Source organism: Numenius arquata, chromosome Z (assembly GCF_964106895.1).
Source record: "Numenius arquata chromosome Z, bNumArq3.hap1.1, whole genome shotgun sequence".
Lineage (NCBI taxonomy): Eukaryota > Metazoa > Chordata > Aves > Charadriiformes > Scolopacidae > Numenius > Numenius arquata.
The window spans coordinates 53,971,654-53,998,264 of NC_133616.1; the positions used below are offsets into that span (position 1 = coordinate 53,971,654).

The 26,611-nt window shown below is 44.5% G+C and overlaps 1 protein-coding gene across 1 annotated transcript in view; it reads right to left on the reverse strand.

The window, feature by feature from the left end:
- The window catches only part of ABCA1 (ATP binding cassette subfamily A member 1), an 81,110-nt gene that overhangs the window by 43,748 nt on the left and 10,751 nt on the right, over positions 1 to 26,611 (reverse strand). Inside the window, exons 5-6 of the mRNA XM_074166836.1 lie at positions 7,509 to 7,630; positions 3,263 to 3,454 (exon numbers count right to left, since the gene is read on the reverse strand). Of these exons, the coding sequence (XP_074022937.1) occupies positions 3,263 to 3,454; positions 7,509 to 7,630 (314 nt within the window). The remainder of the gene's footprint in view (positions 1 to 3,262; positions 3,455 to 7,508; positions 7,631 to 26,611) is intronic.

Below are 26,611 nucleotides of genomic sequence, written 5' to 3' on the forward strand. Positions count from 1 at the left end.
TGCCTGTAACCTTTCCCAAACTGTGTATTTCTTCCATGGGAGAAATGTTGTCCTAGCACAGGGAGAAAGATGAAAAGGAAATCTGCGTGCATGCAGTTATATGTGCTATTTCACTGTTGTGCTCAAACCAGCTTCTCCTGCCTCACAGTCTCACTGAGTATACCCAGTGCAAGGCAAACCTCAAAAAAGAGAAAATGTGTCCACAAGGGGCTTGTACAAGGTGTCCTATGCCCCACAGTACTTACTGTTGGCCAAAAGGCTTCACAGAATGAAAACATGGGTCCTAGAAAAGGGAATTTGACTTTTTGAAACACTTGTTGCTTCTAGTGGAGTGAATACTCAGTCAAGAAGGAAAGCTGATCCTCTGCCTTGGCACCCTGTGATCACTCCCAGATATTCTGCTAGGTTTTGATCTGAACAGCCCACTCCAAATAGGTCCTTACGTAAGAAAGAATGAGACACACTTTAACCTTCCGATCATGCCCCTATGTGCTTGGCTCTGCTTTTTCATCCTACAGAGCAGGCTAAATTGAAGCCATACAAAGGATCAGTGGCAGAGCTAGAAATCCTAGTAGAAAATTTTAATTAGAAGTCCTTCTTTGTCTTAACTGTACTATTGCAACAACCCTCAAGCTGTTCTAGATAGAACTGATGAGCAGGTATGTAAAGGAAAGTATTTACTTTCTGCCTCTCTTTTAAAAAAAAGCTTCCTTAACGGTGCTGTGACATTTAGAGCTCGTGCATTTCACCACGCACACAGTTTAGTTTCCTTTTTAAAAGTGTGCTTTGTCCATAATTTGCTAATAATTACTGTTTTGTTTTGAGTTACCTAGAACACTTATAGTTTCCCTTAGGCTGCAAATGTGCACACTTTAAGCCAGCAGCAGCCAGTGTTGATATCAGGGTCTCAGCCCCCACCCACACACACACCCTGACCACTGGGTTCTCAATCTTGCACCCTCCCCTTCACATTTCAGCACAAATGTTTGTGTAAGCACACAATCAGGTCAGCCGCTTTTAACCCCAATGAATTCTGTAATGTAATTTACGGCATAGTCTTGCAGAAGGAATAACAAATGGGAATGCAGAGGGGCAGGAACAAGCAGGTGCATGCCGGCCTGAGTTTTCTGGGTTAAGACAGTTCAAGAAACTAGAGCCACTCTATTTGCCAGTGGCAAAACTTCCTGTTTTACTATTAAAGCCCTCGGTGCTGTGTTTACACAGCTCTTGCCCACAGTTTCAAGTCCTTTTCACCCCAACTGTATTGACCTAATCATATTAAGAGGCTGCCTCTCCATAAGTCACAGAATGTGGCAACCATTGGAGCCCAGGTCCCCTTACATGAGCCAAAGAACCTGACTCTGAATTGCTGTTGAACCTGCATTTGATTTGGCCCTTATTTTTACTTACTGAAACACCATGCTGTGAAGTACATTAAGAGGATTAAGCAAAAAAATTAAAAATAAATCTCTGAGCAAATTATTTGCATTGGCTTACAGGCTCTGTAGTAGATAAGGTGCATGCTGACTTCAGTGTGCATGTCCAAGATTTGCCCCACAGTGCGTTTAACGATATGCTATGTCAAAAGCCTCCTTTGTTCATGAACAGAAAGTTTCCTCTTTGTTCAAAGACGTTACTGCAGGTCAAGGCACTTCCTAGCCTTTAAAGATAGTAAGTTTCAAATGTGTTGGTTATGATCGTAGAGTTTAGTCATTTTGCCTGGCCACATTGAAGCCAGTTGGCATTTATTTCACTCCGGGATGCACTACAGCAGCTTAACTAGAGGGTAGTCTATGACATTTTTCTGAGGAAAACTGTGGACCTTTACAAGACAGTGTACAATACACAGCAGGTTTAGAACTGCTGGCTTCTGGACTCGAGCTTTTTTTTCCTTTGAAGCCAAGATCATGAGCCAGTTTCTCAGAAGTCCCTCAAAATTGCACATAATGTCTTAATCTACTTTGCTGTTGCCAAGTGGCACGGAGTGGTTGTGACTCCTTTCTTTCACCAACAAACAATACAGATATAACTACACAGATACACTCAGTACCTGCTTCTGTCAACTAAGTTGTAGAGACTTCCATAAATCAGAAAAGTAAGACCGAGTCTCCAGAGGGCTCAGAAGACCAAAACCAAGTTGTACTATAGCCAGCTATTTCCATCCCCTTTGGTCCCCAAAAGCCTAGCATCTCTGAATGATTTAAAGAAAATGAATGCATATACATCTAACTGAAATAAGAAACCACTTATAGCCATACCATTTCAAACAGCCTATCTTTGTTATAGGGACAATTTTAGTGCTGTTACCTCATCTCTTAATGGTCATTATTATCTTGTTCTTCCAGGAGGAAAGAAAAAATACAGATTGAGGACACATGGAAAACAGAAGATGAGCTGCGGAGAGAGGTAACTGACCACTATGTACTGTTGAGAAGAGTAATACGATTCCAGTGCTTGATAGTGACCCTCTTTGAGTGGGGACAAAGCCAAGCAAGCAGTACATGATTTTCAGTCCTGAAAGGCTCATCAATCTGTAAACTCACATAGCCCAAACGTTTATTTCTTTTATAGCGGACAATAGAGTGTTTGTTTTAGTGGGTAACAGAACAGTCCCTTCTTCTCTCTACTGATATTTCCAGCACTAACTTCCTCAAACTTTTGTACTTTATCAGATATTTTGGACCTATAATGAAGTATCACTGGGGTTTCCTAGATAAACAGCTACATCTGCTCCAGTCTCCTATCACCCCCTAAATAATGTATTTTCCTGACGTTCAATGAATTCTTGTTCCAAAACCAGCTGGTCAACCTTTGAAACAGGACTTTAGAACTTGACTCTTGGCTTGCCACTGGCTAGAAACTTCTGCACTCAGTAGCCCCATGGTAAAGGCAAAGGGTGATGGTGTTAGCACTCAGCATAGTTCAGTCTAAATCTGGGCTCATTCCAGCCAAGACACAACATCTGACCAAAATGCAGGGACAACCAAGAACCTGTTTGTTACTATGTGACATAAATATTTTCCTCTGAACTGCAGACCACACACATTTATGCTCTGCAAGTACCACACTGCAACAGGAAGGCTAAGAATGACAGGAAGAAGCAATGTTGTTCATGCTACAGTGATAAAGACAACCTTTCTTCTTTCTTACTGCCAATGAACAGTTCACTCTGGAAATGCAGGGATTAGTTCCCAGACTGCAAGTCCTAGAAAATGTCACTGTGTCAGCAATAGCCTCTCACAGGTGGGACCAGTGGACTCACCTGAAGGGGCTTCAAAGGATTCAGGTTAGCACGGAAGACTTGCTCGGCTGCGTGGAGTTTTTCCTTTGGCAAGGTGCAAATAAAGGCTTCAGAGTCCATGGCCACCGTCTGATTTCGGATTGCGAGAAATTCAGACAGTGTTGAGCTATTGCAGAGATCTCGCAGTCGCATTCGGTAACCATACACAATGACCTGTAAAAGTGGGGAAAGCATGTAAGTCTCCCTCATAGGCTCATAGCACAAAATTGGTTATCATCTAGACAAAACTAACCATTCATAATATTTCCAGATAGAGGTAAGAGGGTGTTCTTCTCTACAGGTTGCGCAGCCCTGACCCACGTGCAACTCAATTCCAAGAAAAACATGTTTCCCTGCTGAGTACATGGGGGAGAAGCCCTGGGGGAGGCAGGTCTCTCCACTTCTCCGCAAACACACACACAGCAGCAGAGATCTGTCCTCCACTGCAGCCATTTCCTCCAACCAAGGATACATGCATTGCCTAATCTTCAGTCTTCTGGGAACTGAGCCGCAGAGACAAAACAGGGCTTGTGACCAGACAAAAGTCTGGCAAATGTATGTGAAGGGCAAGAGACCTATGTCCCAAACTCCTCAGTTGTATCTGCCAGCCACATTTTCTGTGCTGTTTGGGATCAGGATCACCTTATCCCGTAGCTCTGAAGTATCAGTGAAAAAAAAAAATAATTACTTTACTGACTGCAACAAACAAAAGATAAGATCTTTGAGTCTTTCACAGGCATAGTTTACTTAAGGAGACAGTTTTCTTGTCATTAATGTTTCCTAATCCACAAGCAACCACATGATTAATGAAATAAATGCATAAAATCCCTCTGAATTATCACCAGTCCCTTTCAAACCTGACGACCTAGTTTTTTTTTTTAAATAAGGTCAGACACAGGATTTAGGTTTGCTGAACAACAGGTACATGTCAAACAGATGCACACCTCACAAAGGTGCTAAACACAAGGAAAATCCAGAGTCTTCTATTGGAAAGAGTATTTTTCTTTTGCCCTGGGGCCAGAGGAAACAGTTTTATTGTAAATGCACAGGTAACAACAGCTTTACACTTCATTTCTTCTTTCTGTTCTTTTGTAATACCCAGCATGCATTGCCCAGCTTCCAGCAACAATTTAAGAGGATTGATCTACATCGTGGAAGAGCTAATAGTTACTGAATCATGCTGGTAAGTCTTAAAATTTTCTTGTCTTTCAAAACCAAAAGGGCATCAACAATCTGGGGATAAAAAGCGCACTGTTCAGAAAACAAGCACATGGAACTGACAGGAGAGGGAAGAGATTTATAATGCAACACTTGTGCAAACTTTTAACTTTAGTCTGCATCCATATTCCAAAAATAGGATGTTTCCATGCTGCACTCTCACTGAATAAATCGGATAGCTCTCACATAAAAAAGGCTGGCCTTTTTCAAGTTTGGGTGGTTTTTTGGCCAGCAGAGATACTACCACCATTGCAGCCATGCCAAAAAAGGGATATTCCTGTAGCATTGGAATGACACTCAGGAGACCTGGGGTCTGTCTTAAAGCAGCTTCCCCTGGGTCTCCCAGTGCCTAAGTGTTCATTCCAGTTCAAAACCAGTGTCTCCCAGTGCTCTTAGTGCTCATTGAAAAAAGTGAAGGTGAACAACCCTCCCACCATCCCCTATGTCCGTCCACCTTTCCCACTTGGATTTTAAGCTCTTTTGGGCAAAAACTACTCTTTCCAATCACAGCGAGGTCCATACCACATGACCCCAGAACAAAGAACGTGCCTGCCCGCCCTAAACTAAAATGCCCAGTCACACCAAGCCAATTCTCTGTAACCATTCCAAGTTACCTGATACCACAGTGCCTTCAACAGGCAAATACATTCTAAGTGACAGGTTAAGTCCCTTAAGGACTCTCAAAATGCCAGGCTCATGTCTGAAAGCAGTCAGAGGTCACTGTTTTGTGCTCACAGGTCACATCATTCTCTCCTGGGACTGTCTCTACTACCTAAAACAAGGGAGGTTTGTTCCAGGCAGTGTATGCCCTGGTCATTGCTATTTACTCCTCACTACCATTCAACTTACCATACTGCAGCCCTGGCCTAGGACCTCACTGTGCCCCCGCAGCTTTTCACAGGGATAGGACCTACTCCTGCCATCCAAGCCGCATTTACAGCTGTCTGGCCACACCTGGAGAATGGCAGCATACTAGACTTGATGAAATAGCTGCCTGCCCACTGATGATCCGGGCTCCTTCCAAACCCCTGGGCACACCTGCCACTATGACAGAAACACAAGGTTCAGCCCCTCTGCCCCAAGAAGCAACGTGCCCCTCAAGGCATTGGCTATTTTTATGTATTTCCACTGCATTCAGTATACTGGATACACGACCCTGCCTGGCATGTTGGAGCACTGTCACTACAGTAACACCAGCAAAACACAGTCCTGCATTATTTCAGCTCCTTACTTGCAAATGATAATTTCTGGGCTTGTTGAGCAACCACAGGACACTAACGGGCTGCAGGAGAAGACTGTATTTGCTGGGAGAGGTTTGCATACTCTGAATAGGCCCTTCTACGTGGCCTTGTGAACGAAGCTGTGATCCACTCAGTCAGAGACCAAACAGCTACTGCATATTAATACTGCAGTCACTATGCAGCTCAGTGGTGAAGTCAGATCTCCGCCCCAGATCTCCAGCAAAATCAAAGGGATCCATCTTGTGAGTCAGATAAAGTCATCCTACACGAAGAAAAAGCTCTGCCTCTCAGTTATTATCTGTATTAGAAAAGTGCTCAAAGAAAGATTTGGTAGGCCACTGCCCTCCTCTGCAGCTTACTGCCCTGTTGCTTATATCACTTCTTCCTGCCATCCCAGAACACAAACTGCTATTAAGAATAAACACCACCACTCCCAGTGTCCTGGCAGAATCAGCACAAGAATTCCACAAACAAGAACAAAGCTTAAAGCATTCAGGCAAGAGCCAGCCGACTGATTACTCCTTCACCACCCTTCAGACACATTATGTAGATAAAAGCTAAAATCTTCTTCTTTCACTGGCTTTGCCATATACAACCGATATAATATGGCAGCCACGTGACATAACGTCACAGCTAGATTTCTGTCTCTTGGAAAATCTTTCTGCCTTCCCATCAGCCTGGGGGAGAATTACTATGTTGTTGCTGCTAAAACTTTGTAGAACCATCCATAGTACAATTCTGTTTTAATCTAGCATGAGTTTCAGGCAAATTAGTCTCAAGTAAAGTAAAATTTGCAGCCTAAAATGGGTAAGATTTTTTTTCCACTTCTTTTTTAATAGAACATATCCTTAACTGGTAGGATTAACTATCAAACTGCACTAAAACAGATGGCTTGATAGAATTCGCTGAAGAACAAGACAATGTGTGCGAAGGGGGACAGCATCTGTAAGTACATGAAAACAAAGTCTGAGAGGACTATTAATCAACTCTACTTCAAAGAAAAGATCTGATCTAGAGTTGGAAAGCAGAATGGATTTCCTCCTTCTTATACACATCACCTTTTGCACTGCCCTAAGAGAACCACAGGTCTTCCTTTGAAGTCTGAAGCAACCAGTTCTGACTTCTGCATCAGAAAGGATGCTGGTGGACTAATTCATCCAACTAGTAAAAAACATGTTCCGAGCTTGACAATGTCAGACAGCCATCCCAAGACAGGGTCTCCAGCCCAACTGTCACTGCTGCCGATGTTTCATTTGAGATCAGAACTCCCTTGTGCTACATAATACACAAGTTTACTATCTGTCTTGAACAGCTGGCCACAAACTGAAAAGCACGCCTCCTCCTGCTGCAGAGCAATCTAAGGCAGAGCAACACAAAGAAACCCTGCTTCAGTCCCTTCTGAATGACCAATCACCCCATTTTTATTTCTAATCAAAGTAAAAGAGTTTGAACAGCACTGGAAACCTAAGTAATGCTTTACTTGGGTAAAAACAAACAAAAAAAAATAAGAAAGAAGAAATTCAATTTAGCCTGAAGGGTACTAGGCTATTTTATTATGCAGATAGAAACACTTGTCTGTGGGTCTCCATGTGCTTACAGCAAAGTAAGACAGTAATTTGAAGGCAGGAGGAAAGAGAGAAGCAGGGATTACGTTTTCCTCTGTGTTTGGACAACACCTAGCACAGAGGCGTCCTGCACTGTGGATCTTGGCACTATGGTTAAACAAACAATAGGCAAGCTTTATGTTAGTGGCTGAAAGTGCTCTTTACCTGCTGGAGGTTGACCTCTGCATCCAGTAGCTCCTCTACTGCAGACGATGGCATGGACACATTATGGTGGAGGAAGTCTGAGAACGTCTCATTGTCAACCAGGAAATCCCGAAGTTTCAAGTCTGGAAAGGGACAAAACAAGCAACATCACAGTCATGGCAAAGCCAAAAGGAAACTCACGTGAGAGCCCTGAACAGGAAAAGCAAAGCTGACAAACGGGGAAGAAGGAATTACACAAACCATAGCACAAAGGGAAAAAGAGGAGCTGCTGGCAAAGTGCTCTGAACCTTGGCAGCTTTCAGAGATGCCAATCCATGATGTCTACATCTCAAGAAAAAAAAAAAAAAAAAGAACCTTTAAAAACACCTCCCTTTAACATCATTACTTCAGCTCAATTTGCACACGCATATACAGAAGCGGCGAGGCACACCAAGATGCTCCCCTAATCTGGGGTGAACCCTACTCCAGCAGCAGCCCTGCACGAAGACCCAGTTTCGCTGTGTTGTAACTGCACACAGGACTGAGCTGGTGCGCAGACCACTGCGGGACTTACCGTCTTGCATTCAATTATGTTAACAGCAGACGTACTCTACCATGAATATCAAAGTCTGACACATGCAGACACACAGGTGCGATACAGAAATCACACACAGATCTAGGAAGCAATCTTAACCACTCAGCAAAATTTCTGCAAATGCTTTTTAATTCCATTTTCTTTCCCAAAAGCTTCATCTTTTGAAGCTGCTGGCGTTTCAGGTCTTGGCTTTAAAACAAATTTGTATCTCCATCACAACAGAGGAGGAACCATCTGGAGATTATAATCCATGTACACTAATAAAAGTTCACAAACCTGGAGCTTAAGCAACTGACCCTCACACTGGTTTGGGTTACCGAGCCACAGAACGACATGGGGTTGGAAGGGACCTCTGGAGATCAGGTTGTTTTATTTAGTTGGGGTTTGGTTTGTTGTTGGGGTGGGGTTTTTTTGTGGGATTTTTTTTCTTTTTTTTTTTTAAAGAGAGGACAGTTCTATCTTTACTATGCTTAACTAAGCAGCAATGAGGAAAGCAGCTATGCCAGGATGAGCTGAGAGAGCCAGTTTTGTGGGATTTACCGGGGTGAAGACTTCCAGGCTCAGAGAAGTCAACCAGGCTAGGTGCCACGCTGCTTCCCCCCCCTACTCCAGGGAGGGAGGATGCCGCGGCCCGCGGGAAACGACGAGCTCTATAGGAAAATAATGCAAGGGAGCCCCGAGAGTTTGTAACTCCCCCCCCCATAACGAACAGCTCTAACACAACTTCCCTCCCCACTCTCCCCCACCCCCCTTCGTGTTTTTTTCCCCCGCGTCGCTCGGCGGGTGGTATCCTCAAGAAAGCTCAAGCAGATACCCTCAAGAAGGCTGAGGAGGGGGTCAGGGCTGGAGGGAGGGTAGCAAAGCGAGGGGGGGGGGGTGGCAAAGCGAGGGGGGGGGGGGTGGCAAAGCGAGGGGGGGGGGGTGGCAAAGCGAGGGGGGGGGGTGGCAAAGCGAGGGGGGGGGGGTGGCAAAGCGAGGGGGGGGGGGTGGCAAAGCGAGGGGGGGGGGTGGGTGTCACTGCGGGGCTGGCAGCGCAGGCGGCGGGGGGAGGGGAGAGGAGGGAGCCGCGCGCTCCGCTCCTGCCGCGCGCCGCCCGCCGCGGGGTTACTGTCGGTCACTGCTCCCTCCTCCACAGATCCAGTTACAAATTCCCTCTCTCGCCTTTTTGTTCCACGAGGGGGAAAAAAAAAAAAAAAAAAAAGGAAAGGAAAAAAAAAAAAAAGTCAGAGTAAATCACCCCCCTCCGCTGAGGCGCCGCGGAGGTTACTCTGGGACGAGAGTTTCTCGCTCGCCCGCCCTCCTCCCCCCGCCGCCGGCCACCAGCAGGACCAGTCGGCGGTACACTGGTTTTGACCACGCCGTGCAAACGCCCCACGGCACCCCCTCACCCAAAATCAGCCACCATCCCTTCTCACAGCCTGGGGAAAGACGGGGAAAAGAGCCGGCTCCTGCAGTAACATAGACGCGTCCTTTTCCTTCCAGCAGAGGCTAAAGCACCCTGCTTCACCGCAACTGGAGGAAAAATTCCCCCCCCACCCCGAATTCCTTGGTTACTTCCTAAATGCACTGAACTCCCTAAACACTTCTGCAGCCTGTTTATTTTTTGGTGAGATTATCAACAGTTCGGAAACTCAGATGGACAAAGGGGTAGCTGGCTGAAGGCACACTGGCATGCAGAGATCAGATGTTTGCAAGCTTTTTCATTAAATCTGTCCCCCTTTAAAATATTTTTCAAGCTCCTCTTAAAGGGCCATACACCTTTAAAAAAACCTAAACACTAACCAAGCAATAATTCTCCTACTTTTCTGTTCCCTCGTTGTTTAGCTTTTGGGTCTGCCCAGGCTCTTCTGTTTATGCGTTTGGTTTGGGTTTTCTTTTGCCACATGGAAGCAGGATTTTCTTGGTCGGGGACATATTCTAGAGGTAATTGCAGGAACCTGAACTACATCGGGATTCCTGCTGGCCTGTTGGTAATCATGATGGGAATAACAAAGAGCCTGCCATCTTCCATGGCTGTAATTACCAGCCCAGCATTAGCAGAGCATTCCTCCCCTGCCTTTCTGTCATGCTGAGCATTTTCAGACTTGCTCAGCACTAGAATTTTCTGAAAATTGAAGCTGCCTTCCAAGGCAACTCCTACAAACGTCTGAAGAAGTTTTCATCATCATTTGGAGGAAAACACGAAGGGAACAGAACATAGAGTTACCGAAACTGCTTGTGGGACAATGCATGGCTTCCAGCCAGCTGGTCACAGCCCGTGATCACTGGTCATAACCCTTGTCTGCCTAAAACCACACATGGAAGCTGTGTGAGACCAAGGGACTGAACCCCCACCACCACGGTCCTGCTGCAGTGCTCTAAGAAAACCGACAGCCTTTTTTACCATGCATTTTCTCCCCAACTCCAGTCTGGTCCTACTTCCAGCATTTGTGGCTCAGTGTTTTATGCAATCCCCCTCAGTCATGGAGGCATGCATAATCTTTTGCACATGAAACCACAGAAGGGCACCAAACACTGCAATCAGTCTAAATTCCTGCCCTGGACACTTCAAAAAGACAAGAGTTAATAGAGGTTTCCTCTTGAAAACAGCCTTTCTCCTCCAAGTCTGCTTGCCCACTAGGGCCTAAGGAAATACAAGAGCATTAGTTAAAAGAATTCCTCCAAAAATAGAAAACAAAAGAAATAGGCAAGTCTTTTGAAGGCTAATACCAAGCTTACCTAATAATGCAAACATTTGGAGTGGAAGAACACATTTTACAACCAGAGACCTACTGCTGCAGTGTTTTCCTGCCATAAAAGCTCAGACACACCATCAAGTTACTCAAAAAAAAAAAAAAAAAAGAGGCAAAATATCTCAATTCAAACATGATTTAACTTGCACATCTTCTCTCACACTTGAGACTGACCAAGAGCATTGGCACGGTCAGCTACTGCAAGCCAGCGGGCACAGAGTGACACAGCTGCAGCATCCTGACAGCACATCCGAGAGAAATCTCTCCGCATACTTTCACTGACATGGACTTGCAACCTCTCCTTCCCTTTCCCCTTCAGGCACAGTCCCACAGGCTCCCCTCACCACCACTACACGGTACGATGGCCTCCTGTCTTAACCTCAGGTCCCAGCAACTGAGACAAGCCCCAGCACAAATAGGGGGATGAACTTGAGATCTGACTGAGCAACCATGCTTAAAGACAGTCAGATCCCATGTGAACCATCTCACTGATTCCATGGTGGGATGAACACCTTCAGAAGAAATACTGAGGTAGCTTGTCCTCCTTGTAGACTGCTTTTACAATTTCAGTCCTAACCCCAAGGGAGCAACAACAGAACATCAGAGAACATAAACAGAGGTTTTTCTTGCAAACTACACAAATAACACCCAATGCCAGCAGGCCCAATGACGCTGAAATGCTTTTGTTCTGCCTAGCTCCAGCTCAGGCACCATACAGCAACAAAGCAGGAGGTGGTCCCCATCCACATGAAACAAGCAGAAGTCCTTTTCCCACATGGGGCAGGCAGAATGGTCCTCCCTACTGTCACATAAGGAAGCCTGCAGCAGAACTGAGAGCTCCCAGAGCTGCAGGTCTTGTGCCTTAACAAGAAAACCACCCTTCCTCTCTGAAGTCACAGGTCAGGATTAGACAATTGCACGTGGCAGCATTTCACAGATACTGACTTCATGAAAGGCACAGCTGTCCTTCATTTCCACACAGTGCAAACCAGCCTTGGGGGCTGAATTCTGGGCATGGAAGCCAGGAACTCATTTTCAGAGTGCAGAGCATCTCCTACAGGAGTGACACGCTGCTTTAAATCTTTTTAAGATTTGCATTTTCCTGACAGCTCAACCTTTTCCAGCGCCTTCACCTTCATGCCTGAGCACAAAGCTAGGCTGGTCATCCCTTGCTTGAGAATCAAATTGTGACAATAGGGAAAAAAAAAAAAAAAAACTAACTCAAACTTACTCAAGGAGCTCAAGACATCAACATGAATTAGCAAGAAAAACAGAACCTGTGCACTTGCTACATTATTGGTCAAATCAAAGAGCAAACCAAAAAAAGTTCATGATAAAAAAAAAGCAAGTTATTGCTACGTGGGGTCTCCATCCCACACACATCAGAACTGAGGCACTAATTGTGTGGTGAACGATGTGTCCATAGTCTGTATGTTCTCCAGAGCCAGAGGTTTTTAGTGTCCTCATTCTAGAAACACATCCCCAGTTACTATCACAGGCTCAAAAGGTGGCTCAGTGCAGGAAAAGCAAGAGAAACCGCTGCCGGGAGCAGTTTTAATCTGCTGATCTTACTGCAAGTATGACCGTGACAGGTCTCACAGTAAGCACTAAGCATTTCCAGCAATACTGGGAAGATCCACAGACAAGTGGGACAAAAAAGCCTGTGGGGACAGGTTACAGAGCAAGACTATTCTCCTCAAGCGTCTCTCTCATTCTTTCTTGCTTCACTTGGAAGCACGGAGGGGCTCATACCTTCCTCCAGAAACTTAACGGTGCAGTGTCTTTTAAAATTAAACAATAGGGTAGAAAAACAAAACCCCACGGAAATTGTGGCTACAGTTTTCATATCCTGAACACTGCCTTCTAAAAATAAAAGGCACGCAAGGGCTATTTCAACATCTCAATCCACTGTAGAGTACAAAGCTCACCAGGTCTGACTCCAATTTGCAATGTTTCTGCACAAAGGGTTTGCGCCCATTATCTACAATAAACCAGTCTTACAGCCAGTTTAAAACTAACAAGCTTGGTGAAAACAATCTGACAGTAGGATTATACTGTTTACTTCCCAGCTTCACATGCTGTAAGTCCCTACAAGGAACTGGGCGAAGGAAGGGGGTGAAGGGGATTCATGCCGTAAATTAATTCAGCTAGGAGGAAAGCCAGGGCAGTGTGCCCCATCTACAAGCGTGACAAGATCTTCACAGGATTTCACTCCCTACTGATGGAACATGCAAGGCAGAAAACAATTACATTATTTTCTATGTATCCATTGCGGTTGGAGGATTTACTAGCCTTCGGCTAAGCCTGTGTTCCTCACAACCAAGCATCAAGGCAACAGAGAAGCTGGTGTTAAATTATGACCCTTCATTTCTCATCATAGAGACTGCTCATAGGGCAACCAATCATTTTCATAACAGCAGCATTAAGCCATCACAGCAAGATGAAAGTAAGACAGGATGGGGCACGAGAAGCTTTAGCTTTGTTCTTTGGAATCAGCAGATTTCCACAACAGCCCAAAGGAGACAGGACAGACAAGTGGGTTCCCAGCACCACACAGAGGCACCCATCTCCACCAGTTAACAGCAGGAGCAAAGCAACAAAGAGTGGCAAGTGAGCAAATAAGGCATTGTGTTTGCCCTGCACAGAGTTCAGATTTGCAGCTCCTAGTTCCCCACTCAGGTAAGACCACACTTCTACAGCAAGGGAGGTGGGTGTGCGGCACCTCTGCAGAGCTCCCACGCGAGGGCAATAACTCAAGACACCCGCACCAGCCTGACTGCACAGCTGGCCATCAAGCCTATGGAATACCACTCCACAGTGTCTGGGGACAACCGGAGGAGAGGGCTCCTCATGAGGCTCCCCAGTCACACAGGCCTGCTTCACCCAGGGCATCGCTTGTTCACTAGTCGTGCTCCCAGCAACAGCAGTTTTTGCAAGACACGAGCACATGAAGGGGTTGAAGCTGGGACCAAGAGCTGAAGCTTCAGCTCTGGCAGCTGAAAGCATTTAATGGTAGCGCATGTGAGCACTACAAGGACTCTGGCTAGAAACCTGCCTTGCCTTTCAGTAAACCATCACACAGTGAGAGGACTAGAGTAGGCAAACCAAGCGCTGCTACACAATTGCCTTGTACACTGGAATTTTGTATAAGTTTTTCAATGGAGTATCTGGAAAGTAGTCCTCAGGAATACATGACTGGTGCACTTGAACACCTCAACTGATTTTCACACTCATTACCCATCACTGATTTATAGACAAAAGGTGTCTGAAGCAACTTCCCATGAAAATAAAAATGGGCTTTCAAACAAGTTCAACAGTGGAACCGTAGACTGAATGACTTGTTAATTGCCGATCCTGCAGAGGAAACAGAGATCTCCTAATGCTGAAGCCTGTTACAGCATTGTACCCTACTGAGCCAATGACCCCAATCTACAATGTGAAAAGCAGACCTCTCAGGCCAGTGTTGGGCTTGGCAAGGCTGCAAGTTTTCATCTGCTCTCATTATATTCCTAACTTTGGACAACACATCCAAGAAAGCATGATAAAACAACATTTTTTAAGTCTTTTTTAAAAAAGCAATTACTATGTTTCAATTTTCCTTTTCCTGTAAGGCACTCTTTCCCCTGTGTGGTGGGAACAGCTCAGGGATACTGCCTGTATCCCTATTTATACTGGCTGGAGCTAAAAATGTCCTCCGAACAAGCTGGGCAGCCATACCCTGATTTGCTGACAAGAAATCAAGCAGCTCAGCAGGCCTGTTGTGCAGGTCCAGCTATGTGAAAATACAAGCCTAATTTGTTCAATAGCTGAAGTGCTGTTCCTTCTGCAGCCATAGCTTGACTAGTTTTTATGGTAGGCTACAGCTCTATGCTCTGTGTCCACCAGACATGCAACAATGCTGCCTCTGCAGACATTAGAAAACACCCAAGTGAGCACCTACTTAACCAGACCCCATCATCTTCCTGTATTTGCCATGCCATGAGTACAGAGGAGGTGGCCTGCTACCTATCTCCAGCAGCTAGGATCTCTCCTAGGAAAAAGGGAAGCATTGTGTGAGAGGCCCAGGCCTTCCCTCTCATTGTGGGACTGCAGACACTGCAACCATCTCCATTCCTCTACAAGTCTACATTTTCACTTAGAAGCGCTTTAAAAGGAAAAGTCGCTGGCAGAAAGCACAGCTGACACCATGTACTGGTGCATGGCCGAGACCAGTCCTTGGTGAACCTTCGCTGGGGATACATCTTGGCTTCAAGGACACAGAGCCCATTTAAGTCAGCTGAGATCCCACCTGCAACCTGCACAGAAAGTCAGCAGCAGACACAGGGTTCATACCTCTCTTCAGGTAGTACTTTAAGTCCCAAATGACACCAGGACCCCTCCTGTATGACACACACAACAATAGAAAGACTGCATCAGAAAGCAAAGACACAAGGCAGAGAAGCAAAAGCCACAGGCTGGCCTCCAGCAGTCCTGCCAGCAAACACACAGCCTGCAGAGCTTCTGTCTATGAAGGGACACATCCAACCACCTCCCTAGGCCCTGTGTAAAACCACAGAAGATGTATTCTCACGTCTTCCCCTGCTGTAAGCCAAATTCTGTTATCAGCACAGACAACTGTGAAATACAGCTTGCCAATGAAGAAACAGAAAAAAAAATTACCCAGGCTCCTAACAGTGCAAAAAGGGAAGCAGTCTTAAAGGAAACATCCTAAGTATCTTCACTGGATTGCTTTAAGAAGGAAATCTTGAGCAGAGCTCCAAATCACATGGCAGTTATAACTTGCTGAAAATTCTCCTGCTAATTTTCACAAAATAAGGACAAACTGCAAATTTCTTAGCCTTTGAATTCGCTTGTCACCCACAGAGATGACAGACCTCAGATATGACCAGATAAAATTGGTCATATCTATGACCAGATAATTATTGCACAAAATTATTTTCAGGAGTGGTACACAGAACACTTTTGGGGCTGGCACAGGCTATGGAGAAGGTCTCTAAGGGTCAAATCCAGCTCAGAGAAAGAGAAGTGCTTCTAAAGAGGCAGAAAGTAAGCGTTTTCTGTTATGATTGGATTTTTACTGCACTAGGAACATTATGCTCTAGATAATACAGATATTTTAGATGTTTCAAAAGCATCAACTCAGACACAGTAAAATGCATTAAAAAAAATAAAATCAATAGACAGACTGGAAACCAAACACCTTGGTCACATCCCGCCACATCACTATTCTAATGGCAAACACTGGTGTGAGTATACAAACGATGTCATTATGCTATTAAAAAAGAAGAGAACTAAGCAGAAGTTGAAGTTATGAGCTGTGACTGAAGAAGACCTCATCCAGAATTCCTTGTATTTGAGCACAGTGACCTTAAATTCAGTGGAAATTCAAGTCACAGGAAAAAGCAGGACTGGACATTTTAATCAAATGACCATTACTAACAGCAGAAGGGTTTTCATGAGCTGGCTACGTGAGCATGCATCTGGGGGACTGCTGGTTCAAATGCAAACAGAAGACACCTATGCCAAAACCATTTCTAGGCCCCAAAACAAGCAGGCAGAACTCCTCTAGCAGTATCATGATACTCGAAACTCAGTTTGAAAGGCTTCCCCCACAAAACTGTCCTGTACTTATATTTGTTTCACCTTACGTAGAAAGGCTGATGAGAAGAGGAAAAAGCCACCCCTTCCCTTTTTACCTCACGCTGCCACGGCTCCCTCTCACTCCTCACAGCTCTGGGGAACCTGACTCACATCTAGGGACTTTTAAAGTTGAACACGGTATCAAGTCTGCAGTCAGCAGATGGTAGTGGCTCTTGTTTTCCCTAAGCTCAGGAAGACCTGTCACTTCTGGATGTAGTGCCAAGTCCTAATGCCCTCCAAGCACAAAACACCTCCAGAACAAAGCATCAGATCAATCCAAGAGGGAGCAAAACCCACTAAAGATTATCAAGGATAAGCCACTCGTTGTGGGCCAATTAGTTCAAGCAGAAACACTGTCTACTTATGCTCAAAACATACCTACAGCTAAATTACTTCAGCCTCCCATGATTGCTCCCTATGTTTCAATTTAGTTGGTCATTGGAAAGTTATCCTCATGGATAGTAGTTTGGTTTTACTTGAGACTCAAGTCCAAAGGAAAAGAATAATCAAGCTTGAGCACTGAAACAAGAGATTACGTTTTCTCTGCCTGGTTTACAGAAACCTTTGCAACCATTCAGCCCCTTTACTAGTATAAGTCAGACTGTTGAGCAACAGCACTTCCAAATTGTATAAGAACTTTCTCAGTCTTTGGGAAAGACTGCAAAGCAGATGCTTAGTAGATACGGATTGCCTAAATCCACATCAAGCCTTAGCTAGATATCAGATCTCTTGTAGCTTACATGGGTGCTGGTTCACATCGGCATGCTCCGAACAGACCCAGCCTTGGTAGGCTGAGCAGCTCACTCTTCAGGCTGGTGTTTTGGACTGTGAATATACTAACCATTCCTTGCCTCCAGTATTGACATAACTTGCTGGCTGAAAATACACCTTGGAGTACTTGCACCAGTATCAGTGTCCACTGTGTTTTACACAGAGGACAGGAACGTTACTAGTAGACACAGAAAAGAGTAGCGCCTCTTGTTGCTTTAGGAACTTGGTCCTGAGTACTAGGGTCCCAACGCAGTGCAGTTAACCTGAAGAAAACTGAGTGCGTACTGCTGGAGAGGTCTTCTGCATTATTATATGGATGCCCTGGTAAAATTCTTTGCACTTTCTTCAGGTAGCAGTGAGAGATAACGTGAAAAGGAAGGAAAGAGACCAAGTTGGATGAAGACACTTGTGGTCTTAAAGGCTGCTCCATTGTCTTGATTTCTGTCCTCTGACTTTACAGCTGTTCTGAAGTAGCATTTTGTTGGGCAGACAACAGCTGCTGCTTTCCTAAACAGCTGGTTAGTACAAGCCAGAACAAGCACTCAGACTTGAGACATTGCTACCTTTGCAATAAGCTGTCTTTGTCCCATCAGCACATCCCTTTCTGGCATAAATGTATGGTTCAGTCTCAGATATGTTCCAGTTATGTTTCACCTGTGCTTGCTAAAATAGATGGAGAACTACACAGAAAGGACCTCCTGTGATGTAATAGTTTACCCTTATTAAGGTCTATCTGTCTGTAGTCATGCAAACCTTCTACCAGTGTCAACCTAAAATCCATCTAAAGACTAACTCAGGCAGTATTTGCCTCTAAAGACAGAGATTCAGAAGAATGTAAGTGGTCAGGGAGGGGGGAACAAACAACAAAATCCACAGGAAAGTGTCTTGATTTAAAATCCCTTAGAAGGGTCTTTTATTGCACCATCCTTTAAAACTCAATTAGAAGAGGAAGGAAACTTTAGCTGTTTGCAGAGGATGTGTGTCACAGATCAGCCTCCATCTCCTCCACATATAGCTTAGTGCTGCCAGGTCAGCATAAAAAAAAGCTAAGGCAAGATCTTCAGCTAATAGATAATCTACGTTATGCTAAATTTTCAGAGCTACACCAGTTTTTCATCAGCTGAGAATACATGCCACACAGGCATAGCAACATGAAGTTTTAACAAACTCAGTTCATTATTAACACTTAGTTAATACATAAAAATCTGTATAATTTATTTTTTTTCTGCAGCTTCTGTATTTAGTTTCGAAGGATTTTTCCAGCATTTTGGAAACTAAACATACACAAAGTACAATACAAGCATAAAACTGTAGCCTGAACTAAAAATGCATCTCAAAGAAGACTCAACCACTTCTTGATAAAACACAGCAACACCAAAAAACCCTCAGGGTTGGAAGTGAAGAATATTGCAGTTTGTTGAAGCTGCAAAGAAATTTAGCAACAGGTGGTAGAATATGTTGTTTGATTTTAGCCAAGATCCTGGCACTAACACTCACTTATTTTATGACCAAAAATATTTAAATGGAACAGCATCTGTTTCCCATGAGAAAGGCTGCCTACAAAAACTGAACTTCTGTGGATTTTCAAAAAAACTCAGTTGAACAATGCTCTATCCTCTTGCCTGGGTAAAAATGAACTTTGATTCAACATCAACAATATTTCAAAGCAATCACCTTTTATCACATCCTGACTACATTGAAAACTGCCACATCCTACTGCGATTCAGAATGAGGGCTCCAGTTCCTTGGCAGCTGTTTATTTTTTTAGCTCACAGGAATGCTCTAAAAATTAGGTAACAAGTGTTCATAATGCACACTGAAGATGAAAGGTATCATTACTAGAGAAGGCTCCAAAGCTGAATATTAACTTGAGAGCTAAAGGAAGTCAGATCCAAACTAGGCACTCTGGCCTCAGTATCAAGTCAGACACAGAAGTGGACAGAGCTTTTCCCAACTGTGGCAATTTCATAATCGCCACTCTTATGAGAGCTCAGCCCCCTGGAAATCCTCTGAGAAAGCTGAACTTTTCACCAGATGACAGTGGTACAAATTTCCTAGGGGAGAATTAACACCAGGCTCAATGTGAAAAGTCTCTATCCCGCTCTCTCAACCTACCTCAGCCTGTAGCTAATAATAAACCAAATGCAGTCTTCAACAAATCGGGCAATTTATTGAGATTTTGAGATTAGAAGTCACCAAGAACAAATCCAGAAATTGCATAAGAGTGGAAAACACAGAAAATAAATGCAAATTGAAGTTAACGCCGAGCACAAGTTTTCGGCAACATACTCTGCTATTAGCAAGCTGTACTGACAAGGTTACATACAAAAAGAGAAAGACAGTAGTAGGGTATGAGAAGTATAATTGTCTACTTAACATTCTGCATTTTATTCGCTGGTTCAAAATAAGAGTCAGTGTTGACAGACCAGGTTGAAGAGTTTTAGACTAAAGAAAGCACCCAGAACTTTTAATACTGTCCTGCTTCTGCAGCACATGCCAATATTACTTACACTGTGACAAGCAGTCAGTAAGCAATGCTTGTTTTCTTTATCATTGTGTCTTTATCTAGACAAGTTAACAGCAAGATAAAAACAGTGCCTTTAAGGTACAGTGATTTGGTTATCTGTTGGAATAGCTGTGTTTCTAATTGTAGATACGGGCACTGTTGGCTTCTCTGGATGCAGTCGGACCATTAGCTGGCACCATCGGGTTAGCCGGTCTTTAAGTAACCACATTTCCAGTGCAGCCCTTCACCAGTGCAGACCAATGCTAACATGCTTGTGATTCTCCCCATGTGTTTTTAACAGGGTCCATACAGTCTACTGTGATAGGATTCTCAGAAATGTTTTCCTCAAGCTTGTGTCACCTGGTACAGTGCAGACACTACAGCAAAGCCAGATTTAACATAACACTGCCTGGGTTTTTTTCAGTTCCACTTCCAGAGGGATTTCAGTCTTTGCCTCCTACATCCATACACGCCCACCTAGAATCCAAGCTGGTATTATTCTAAACCTCTCGCTTCAAAAGCATCTCAGCAGAAGGGAAGTTCAGACCGAAAGCCCCGTTCCGCAGAATCAGAAAACAGCGATGCACATTATGCTGCATCTCTTTACTCATCTCAGCCCCTAAGCAAAGTCATGCAATGCTGTTCCAGACAAAGAAACCTCTGAAAGTTCATGGACAACCCCATAGGAAACAAATATGATTCTTGTGGTAAGAGATTCAATGCTGCAGCAGACCTTTGTGCCTAAACCTCTATCAACATCATTTTATTACTTTAATCTAATCTTTGGCTTCAAGGTATTAAGGAAAGCAGAAATAGACTCTGTTGAAAGTGGTAACTGTGCAAATGTGTAATTCAGCAAATATCATGCCACCTCACTAATAAAAGCTGCATCGCTAACTGCCCAACACACAACTGGGGACCCACACTACTATAAGAAGTCTTCTCTACCTTTGCATATCTCTTGACAGTCAGCCTCCCAGTTTCAGTTTAGGACAGAAAAAAATAACAGACCCAGTGGATTCACACAGAGACTTTGCCCGCTACCTGTAGTAAGGGACTTAAAGTGCCCTTCCAAGAACATTTTGGAGAAGTTTTTCCAGAAGATCTGCAGTTGCCTGCACAACTTACATTCCTTACATAAAAAAAAAAGAATTATCTAAGGACACTCAAGTCTGTGCCTGCTCAGTGACCCAGTGATTTGAAGAAAAAATTAGCTAGGCAGATGTGGGAAAAATGCTATGTGTATCTGAATCTCCAAACTGCCCAATCAACATGGCACACTACAAAACCCTTTGTGTAATCCAAGTACCCAGTATTGACAGCTTGTTCTACTCGCTCCATCCCAACAGATGGCCTCTGACCAGAGCAGAAATCACACTGATTCCCACACAGTGCTGGGCTCCCCTTCCTGGCTGGATGATTTGGGCTCAGAGGTGGCAGCAGCCAGGAACCTGCTGGAGACTCTGCTGAGGGCTAACGCAAAGCAACTTGTACTGAAAACAAAGGGAAAGCAGCCTTTCTACTCGCCCACACAAGTCAAGATCTCTCTACTGACACCACAGGGCAGCATTTTTGGCAACATTTTCCCTGGCCTAAAGGAAAGGCACGGATCTGCATGTCACTGTGGAGCACAGTACCAGAAAACCCAGTTGCATATTTACGTGCAATGGCAGGAATGCCACCCTGCTGCAGTTGGTGTCTGCAGCTGTTTCCGGGGGTGAAGGCCACCTGGACACATGGTTTCTTAGTCCTCATTCTAGCCTGGCTGGTTTCTGCTAGGTTCCTTCCCAAGGGAGGCCAGGGAGGAAACCAGCTTAATTAGGGAGAGGTAGGCAGGTATAAGAACTAATTTGAATGTTTAGCTTGAGGGCGTGGGGCCATTTCTGTTGGGGATACACACCGAGAAGGGAGTAAACTATCACCTTAAAGTCATCTAGCAGATAATGTACAACATCCTGTTTTCCTGAGCACCCTTATAATCACACAGCTGGACACACACCACTAGAAAACCTCCCCCAAGGGCTGCTCTTCAGCCCAAGCCCTCCATCATCCTTTACCTGTTAAATAAAATAGCACTATTAGCACTGACCAGACAGGCTGCAAACTCCTTCAGTCCCAACATCTGTCTGTGCAGCAGAGTGCATCAGCAGTGGATGCCACCCAGCCGATGCTTCTCCTACACCACGAGCAGTACTAATCCAACAAACAACTGGGAAAGGCAGGGCACACATGGAATAATAGCCTGACATCTGATGCAATTTCTTAGGCGATGTTTGTTTCCCTCTGCCTATTTCATTGCTCCATTTTTGTTTAGTTGGGATGGTTTCAAGAAAAATAGAAACATGCCCTTTGGGATCACTGAAAACTAAGAGCAATGAAGTAAATACCAACTAGAATGGCGCACATGTGCAGCTGTTAGCAACAATTAAAGAAGGTGGCTTTGACTTTACCTGTTGATTTACTGCCCCGTGGCACTGCAAAACAAAGTATTTGGGAGTGCCTCAGGGCCAATAGCATCCCCACTTTTCAAAACAAGAGGAAAGCTTATTTTTTGCAAAAGTTTTATCCTCTCCTAAAATGGCATTCAGGCCAGTTGCAAATCCAGTGTCTGCAAGCAGTGAGCCAAACCTACTGCAGGTGGCCATCACAGCAGTCATGTCATGCTGTCACCAAGGTCTTTGACTCTGTTCTGATTTGCACTCTGCCTTATCATGAGTGTTGAAGACCTTGGTGACATTGCTGGACAGAGATGTAACAAGGCTGGGAAGGAGAGGGCACCTGGCACCTGCCTGCAAAATTGATTATATTAAGGTATGTGTGTGCCTGCACGTAGATGTCACTGCTCAGGGCTTGCTGAAAGTGGCCATGGAACGGCAGCACCCTGTGACAGCTGCCTGTGCTGAACTCCCTCACGCTACTACTAACAAGATGCAGTTACTGCTTCATCTTGGCCAGAAAAGGTGCTACATGAAGCAAAGGTGGGCTGTTCCCTACTGATAACATCTTCCCCCCTCTGCACCAGAGAGCTCTTCCTCCCACGTCATCAAGAAGTGACTGAGGCACAAAGCCTGTTGGCATGTGTGCACAGCACTGCCCAAACAACATCTTAGTGTCCCACCTTGTCTTTAACCAAGACACTGACTTGCAGGCACCTATGTAAGCACGCTGCCATCTTAAGCAAGTCCTCCTTCCCCAGGGTTCGGTACATGCCTATTATGGTTTGAAAAGCCCGTAACAATTTATTGTTGTTTAGACAATCGTTCTATCACCCAATGACCCCTTTCCACCCAGGAAGGGGAACCAGGGGGAACAAGGAAACACAAGGGTCGAAATATAAATAGATGAAATTGGGTAAGACTAAATAATTAACCATGATACTAAGGAACCAGTATTGTTCCCAATACCGATATAAAATATACAAGGATTATACTCAGCCCATTCTGTCAGTGGGAAGCTGTGCACTCCCAGCAGTGGAGAGCAAATGTTGAACACTGTGAGCGCTATGGCTTTGGGAGAAAGGGAAGGGCTCAGGGTTCTGGCACTGGGCAAGAAGTTCCCTGGATCATAGCCATCAAGAGACTAAGAACTACACAAACTTTTCTAATTTATATTGAATGTGACATTCATGGTATGAAATAATCCTGTTAGCTAGCTTGGGTCAAGTGCCTGGGTCTCACTCCTCCTCATCCCTGCACCTGGCAAGGCTTGAAAACACTGAGACCTCAAATCCCACATAGCACAGCTGGCTATGAAGTAAAATATTTCCACAAATTCAGGCACTAGAGTCTTCTAAAAGTACGGTTTTCCCAAGCATTGGAAGAAAGTTAGTCCTTTGTCGCTCAAACCAGAACAATGCCTAATTTCAGATCAGACAACACTAACAGTCACACCTTGAACATTAGTTTGTGAGGGTTATTTTAAAGAAGATTGAAGTGAAAGGACTTCATGGCAGATGCTCCCTTAACAGATTCAAACATCTACAGCCAAATACAGACATGCATGTTCTGCATGACTAGCATTAGAACAAAATCTATACCACAGCTTCAATTTGGATGCTAGCAATGGACCATCACCTCCTGAAGCCTGTTTCAAAGCCATCAGCCAGCAGTGGGAAGTGTGTATGGAAGCAGGACATCACACCAGTGTGAGAGGGGATGAGGGAGCTGCAGAGATTCCAACAGAGCCCACATCACACAGCAGGCAGCACACAGTCCCTCCCACTGGGGAAAATGAGCTGCAAAGCTGCATCTGTCTGCACCACTGATTCACATGGCTTCAGGTCCAGGCCAGAGCTGGAACAGAAGTGGTATTACAAGTGTTTTCAATTATTAGCTCATCAGGTAATTAGCCCTCCTGCTAACTGGGGAAAGGCAGTGCTTTCAGGTTTGAAGGTGTGCTTACATCTGACATCCACTCCTACAGTGGACCTTCTTCAGTCCCCAGAGTCACAAGAGGAAATGCTCCAGAGAGGAAAGGATTTAAGCATCTCTCACACCTCATTGTCAACTGCAGCTGAAGGGCTGCTCTGTAGTTCCCTTGCTTGCACAGGAATCTAAGCACTGTTAAGCGTAAATCCACAAGGACTTGTAAGACTGGAGGATGCTGCTTTATGCATGCTGTCAGAGAATGAATCAGGCAGCGAAGGAGTGGGCAGCCAGGACCCCCAAGTTGGAGGCTTTGTAAATGACCATATCATGAGAAGAACAAACAGGCTTTGTTCCCTATAAGCCTTACCAACAATGGGCAGTCTGTCATTCTAATGACACAGAGGCTTGATTATTTTTTATTACACATTTGAAATATTTTATTATAGAAATACGATCTTTGATGACTGGTCTGAGGCTTATTTTTGCTGTCAGTCCACTAGTCTTTATAGTATAGAGAAACATGAGCCTTCTGACTTTCAACTTGTACAATACTCCCTATGTGAAATGCTTCTTGGAATCACTCCTCCCTCTCAAACCTTCCCAGCAGTAACAGCTTCAGCTTATGGCTTTGACGGTTTTCTTGTAAATGTCCATGTCTGATGTTCACTGCGTGTTTCAATACAAAGCACCAGTATCTACTCTCTTTGGAAGACTTAACCTGCAGATAACTACTGTGGGCATGAAGTGTAAAATCTAGTAACAGTAACACTCCTCATTCTTACAGAGAGAGCTTGTTTCCACAAGACCACCAAGTCAAACCAAGGGTTTGAAGAGGTCCATGAAAAACAGTATTAAACCTCTTCTTAGCTCATTTTGGCTGTTCATTATGTGTCCATCTCTGCATAAAGGGTTTGCTCTGCATCTCCCCCCCCCCATTAAAATTGCTGCAGATTTAGGTAAAAGCATGACAGTACCAGTTCTCAGAGTAAAAAGAGGGGAGCCTGGCAGTACTGATAATGAGACCAGCAAGGAAGGGCATCCCCTATACATAAGTAAACGTATCAACTAATGCTCAAAGAGTCAGTAGAGCACAGTATCACCTGCAGATCTGATCCCATCACGATTCTGCACAGCCCTGGAGGGTAGAGAGGAGGTTTATATATCCAAGACAAATCCCTTGCACAGTTCGTGTCTGTACATACAGCCAGCACACATCTGCTAACCTGTCACCAACAATACAGATTATTTCAAAGTGACTTGCAGTGTACTGAGCAACATGGGAAAGGATATAACACCACCATCTCTGCTTTAAAAGTGTGCTTAGGAAACATTAGACATGAAAGTATTCTCACCACACCAGGTCAGGTATTTTTCTCCCTGGAGCCTGCCTGAACCATGTTCAAATGAACAGAGTTAGGAAGAACTACAACCGTAAAACCAGGGACAACTTTCACAAAACACTAAAACACCTACATTCAAAGAGCACCACCTGCCTGGATAGAGGCTGTAGGTGAAGACAACCAATGGCTGCATTCCCTACTCTATTTCTCTGCTGTATTTCTCTCTAAACTCTTACTTTCCATCACTTCCAATAGACATATGCATCACTAACACAGCAGCCAAGACAAACAGTCTTTCAGAGAAGAGTACCCCAAAAAGCTCTAACAAGTTGCCATGTCAGAGGGACCTGGCAATAACGGGAGACCTGCCACATTTCCCGAGACTGGGCAGAGCTGTTTCACGTCCCAGCTCTGCTGCAAGCCTCCCGTGTGACCTCACACTAATCACTTATTCATCTGCATGGGACAGGAAGGTACACCAGACCTTCTCATGCAAGCTAAAAATGGAAGAATTCTCATTTTTCATGGCAAATGGGGCTGTGCAAGCCCCCAAGACAAAATATTTTCTTTTGGATCTTGCCATTCAAAACCCTTCCAGACAATAGCAAAGAATGAAGTATCCTATACCAAACGGTCATACAGAAACAAAAAAAAAAAAACACACCAAGAAGGGAAATAGAGACTTCATTGTCAGATAATAATCAGCTTTGAGTTTGTAAACTGGAAGCCAACGTCAGCTTTTCCTCACCTGCATTCTTCCAGCACACTTCCCTCGAGCTTAGGGGGTAGAGCACTAAGTTGTAGCTGTAATGCATTCATTGCTTCACTGACAAAACAGCAAAATAACTAGTCTTTTCCAAAAAGACACACTACTTCGACTCCTTTGAGAAAGTCAGCATTTTTAAATGACTTCAGTGGGCTCTGAATTGTAATTTCACATCCAAAACAGCTGCTATTCTTGGCATTACAGACCATCCCTTTTCTCTTCCACCAAAGAAGCTAAAGAGCACACAAAGCTCTGACATAGGAGGGGCTTAAGGTACTTCTGCAGGATTGGACAGGACTTGATGAGCTGCAAATTATAACCATGCATGCTCTCATTATGGTACATTTCAGAAATTTATACACATGCAGCATTAAGCAGACCAGAAGTACCAGATGTTGGTGGCTCTT